General features: G+C 37.0%; 1 protein-coding gene across 2 annotated transcripts in view; it reads right to left on the reverse strand.

Moving 5' to 3' along the window:
* LOC122261433 (metallothionein-1-like) overlaps positions 1–5,000 on the reverse strand; it is a 52,542-nt gene that overhangs the window by 46,903 nt on the left and 639 nt on the right. The window contains exons 2-3 of one of the 2 annotated variants that reach the window (XR_015192222.1): positions 3,089–3,166; positions 2,310–2,469 (exon numbers count right to left, since the gene is read on the reverse strand). Coding sequence is in view for 1 of the 2 variants with exons in the window: in XM_086551328.1 (XP_086407454.1) it covers positions 2,393–2,469; positions 3,089–3,166 (155 nt within the window). In the remaining variant the exon portion in view is untranslated. Of the gene's footprint in view, positions 1–2,122; positions 2,470–3,088; positions 3,167–5,000 lie in introns of those variants that run through there. The other variant, XM_086551328.1, reaches the window with a different exon arrangement.

Genomic DNA, 5,000 nt, shown 5'->3' on the forward strand with positions numbered 1-5,000 from the left:
GAATACTGAATCTTATCTATGCGATCGGTCGATTCCCCACGAGACCGGAAAGGTTTAGTCGTCTATAAAGGTAAACAAGACGTGTGTCAGGTCCGTGGGTGCCGCGAGTGCCGTCTATTATCATGTTGAGAGACAGAACAACAAACTTCACACGCGCTTCTTTCACACACAACACAAGGTTCGAGATGGTCCTTTTGAAAATAAAGAAAAAAAGAAAAACATAACTATGGGGGTTGAAGCTGGATTAGAATAGTGTTTGGGGGGATAGAGATTGATTTGGTATTCTGGCTGTTGGTTATATCTTAATTATGATTTTATTTAGTAATTTGATAAGTGTGAGATTAATGTTTGAGGAACACTAACATATTTGTGTATTTAGTTATCTATAGATATATATTCAGTACATAGTTTTGTTATTTATTGTGTATGTCCAGTGTCTATACGTGGTAAAAACAGAAGAGTGGTCACGGCTGGCTATCACGAACCTGGGTTCCAATATTCAAACTCAGTCGTTGTCCCTGTGCTGCCTCTGTTGGCCTACCTTCCTGTTTTGGTTCTATTACAAATACGCTACATGAGAAGATTAGATGATCAGTGGCTGTGAAAAATTGAGTATGATCTGGGCAGAGACGGCTCTAGGCCTGGCTCCCCTATTTCCGGCAGAGTGTGTGCCAACATTAAACGATTCTCGGTCCTTCGCTGCTGCTCGAGCGGGTCCAGGCCGAGCAACGTGTGATATGTCACGGGAGTATCCTTTCTGAAAGCTAGTGGAGATAACGTGTGTATGTGTATAGGTGTATTGTACTGTACATGGATGGTCTTTCTTTTTGTTTTGTTTTCTAAGAATCGGGGGGATCATAAGCATCAGTCACACGAATCGTAAGGATAAATCAAAATCTATTTCTTAACAAAAAACATATTGTATAAGATAAATTCAGAAAACAAAAGTATACACACACATTTATATATATGTGTGTGTGTGTGTGTGTGTACACGAGATATATTCCCAGGGCTTGAAAGATATTCTTGCATTCCTGGGGAAACAGCCACTTTAGTTGTCAACAGGTGATGGTTGAATTCCACCTGAAAGCTGGCTCCGTTTATTCATGTATAAGAATAAAAAGGCCGTTATGTGATATTCTTTTAAATAAATAGATTTCAATTATGTATTACCCCCACTGATTCACAAACAAGAGATATTTATGTAAATGTATCAAATGTTAAAAAACAGGTGGACCCAGTACGAGCAAGAGCTGCGGCAAAGTGGGCTAACTATTCCAGGGGGGGTAGTAGCAGTGGTATACCACCGCGCATGCGCAGAACCAAGGGAGATACATTTTTGCTAAGGCATTACAATTCAGCGAATTATAACATAAATGATAGGAAAAAGAACCCCTATTAGTATTAGAAGGAAAATGCATGTCCATTCTACCTAAATCCTTTACATGTATGTTACCGGATGTGTGTGAGATGAGATAGCATTGTGAGTATGTTATATGAAACATGGAAATCACATTGAACTAATTATATGCCGAAGTCTGATAGGAATTGATATGGCAGTAGCCTTTTTACCGGATACGTCACACACACGCTTTCTCTCTTTCGCTTTCTCTTGTTGCCATGCATGTGATATACACGACCCACCGAACACACACCAAATGCAGGTCCTAGTCCCATGCACAGTTGTGCGCACGCACACACACGTGCAAACGTACATGCACACTCACATACGTACAAACGTACACGCACACTCACACTCACACGCACACACACATACACACACAAAGCCATTCAGTGCGTTAGAGTTGATTTACTCGGCCACTTCAAATAACATATGGTACATTACGCAACATACCATACATACAATGCTTTCAAGGGACAAAATAGATATATAGCTCTCTTTCTTATATTTCCGTGATGCATGTAGGCATATGCAATACATAAACTAGTGAGCGCAAATTAATATTTTGCTAGCTAGTTTACGCAAATATTCATATTTAGGTCTTAAAATAATAATAATAATAATAATAACAATAAAATAAAAATGCAGAGGTATTATTCTTAACTTCTTAATATTCAACTAAAATCCAGGACACACAAGACAGGAAAATAAAAACACGTATTTCTAACTGGAGTTCTCAACTCGTGTTGATTTATTACAAAAGAAAAGGTTGAAAAAATAAAAATTATTTTAAAACGAATCACATAATATAAGACAAACGACGTTTTAAAAATAATTCAGATAAAATGAATAAAGGCTTAACGAATCAAACAATAAAATCAGCTACATGACTGGTCCCAATCTTCACCCCCCCCATCCCCCTCCCCCCAACTCTTCTTCCTTCTACCGCGCAGGAGAAACTGTCATGCGGATGGTCATGAAGTCCTCAGCCTAGGGGCAGCACTTGCATGGCTTTTGGCAGTTCTTGGCACAGTCTTCCTTTGAGGGGCAAGAGCATCCCGAAGTACCTGTAGTATTGTTAAACAGAATTAGGTCAAGTATCTTCCAACGAACTCGTAAATGGTTAATTGGCTGTGTATATTATAGCATGATCTTGCTTTTTAGAATAATACAAATGAAGAATTCTTTATTGTTCTATTAGAAATGGGAAAACATACTACTTCTCGATCAAAATAGTTGGAGATCATTAATTGATTATAACAAAAGACTGAGAATAGATAGTCGTGATGTAGAACGAGTGAGTATTTGAGAGAGAAAGAGAAAAGGGAAGAGAAGGAGATGGGGAGAGAGGGAGGGAAAGGCAAGACAGAGGTATGCAGAGGTGGAGATAGATAAATTGATAGATATGTATACTTACATACATACATATACATATATAAGTATGTATGTGTATATGTGTATGTACATGTGTATGTGTATGTATATGTGTATGTATATGCATATGTGTATGTATATGTATATGTATATGTATATGTGTATGTATATGTATATGTATATATATGTATATGTGTATGTATATGTATATGTGTATGTATATGTATATGTGTATGTATGTGTATATGTACATGTATATGTATATGTATGTATGTATATGTATACATAGAGAGAGAAAGAGGGTTTACTCACACTTTTCACATGGTGGGCAGCGACAGCTCTTGCACTGGCAACCTTTCTTGCAGCCTCCCTCAGCGCACTCGCATCTATCTGCAATGTTGAATGGAACTGAATTATTCACAGCCGGACTACACACCAAGAAGCCACTTCCCATCTAGGAAAGCGAGGAAGAGAGAAGGAATAGAAAACGGAGGGGCATTTAAAGAGGGGATACTTAGACAAGAACGCGATGAGGTAAAGTTGAGGTAAACAACAATTAAAGATAAGATGAGAGACAGAGAGAGAGCTAAAAGAAGGGATATTTTAAACACTGGCGCAACTTTTACCGACAAAGGAGGTTATGCTATATACACATGATAAAATTATAAATAAAATTCTCCCATTGTCAACCACCTAGGCAAGAAAACAAATTTCCAAGGCAAAGGGGAATAAATGCATGTAAAAAAAATCTACGTAAAACCGCAATTCCCAAGGTAACGGAAAATAATGAATGTCCTCCAAAAAAGAACCTAGAAATAGACGTAAAAGATAGAAACAAAGAACAATGAAAAATAATTTTTAAAATGAGACCGATGGGCAAGATAGAAACAAAAAATAACAGTGAAAAAAAAAATGAAAAAATGAGACCGATGGACAGAGTAATTACGAGATCTTTGTGAGGACGATGCGCAACCGTATCGTAATGGAAGTGTTAGGAGCGAGATTAAGAAAAGAAAAGCAAATCCTAAACTACATATAGTGGGAAAATGAATGTCATTTATAATACATCCTTGTGAGCCATTTTCATAAAAATCTACTTTGAAATTATCAGCAGTTGATACTCAAGCGTCATCAATCTATAATGAACATTTCAGAAAAAAAACGATGTTAAATGTCTGCCTGTCATTAGAATCTCGCACTGACAACAGACAACATCCATGCCGATAGACAGTGTATGTGTTGAGCTACAGTCACTCAAGAGACAAAATATATATATGTAGAGGGAGACACAGAGAGAGAGAGTGAGAACTAAAACTGAACTAATTCACTTCAGAAGCAGCTGTGTTGGAGAGAGCGGCAGTAGGCAGGTGTGCAGACTGATCTCTACACACCTGTCGTTCCTATCCACATCTGCCATTAAACGCAATACTACAACCTGAACGCATCGTTACTGCTTGCTTTCCAGGTTAGTAGCAGTCACGGGGAAATGAAAGATCTAACTTTCCTGTTGCTCCGTTATGTATATATATGTATGTATTTATATATATGTATGTATATATACATACATACATACACACACATATAAATTCATATATATTTTTTTATATATGTATATAAATATATTTATATATATACATATATACATTGACACATATATATACGTATATATACACATGTGTGTGTTGTGCTTTTTTTGTGTGTGTACATGTAGGTATGCATGTAGGTGTACATGTATGTATATTACATGATGTAAATACATTTATGAATGAGGCCCGACGGACAGAATTTGCTATTCATAAACCAGCTATTTTTCTCCCACAGCCATGAATTCAACAAACTGAACCCACATAAAGAAAGCTGGTATACAGGATTAGAATTAATTCAAAATATATATTGGACTTATTAAAAGGGTATTGAACATATAAAAACAACAACTTTTCTAGAATTGCAAAAGTAATAACTTATTAATAATTTTATTTCAACAGTGCTAAACGATGGGAAAATCTTTAAAAATGCATTCGAGAGAGAGAGTGTGCGTGTGAGTGAGTACCGAGTTCATAAAGTTACAACGCGCATTGTGTGACCTTGAAGAGCAGTCCACATTTCATTACCACGCAGGGGATGGTGCCCTTGTAGCGGACTAAAATGATACAGGGTCTGACGGAGTATGGTGTCACGAAGCATATCAAACGAATACAGTGATATGACGTAACGTGATATTCGA

This window comes from Penaeus japonicus, unplaced genomic scaffold (genome assembly GCF_977035675.1).
Source record: "Penaeus japonicus unplaced genomic scaffold, GWHDUDI00000001_assembly GWHDUDI00000025, whole genome shotgun sequence".
In the NCBI taxonomy this organism is placed as follows: Eukaryota; Metazoa; Arthropoda; class Malacostraca; order Decapoda; family Penaeidae; genus Penaeus; species Penaeus japonicus.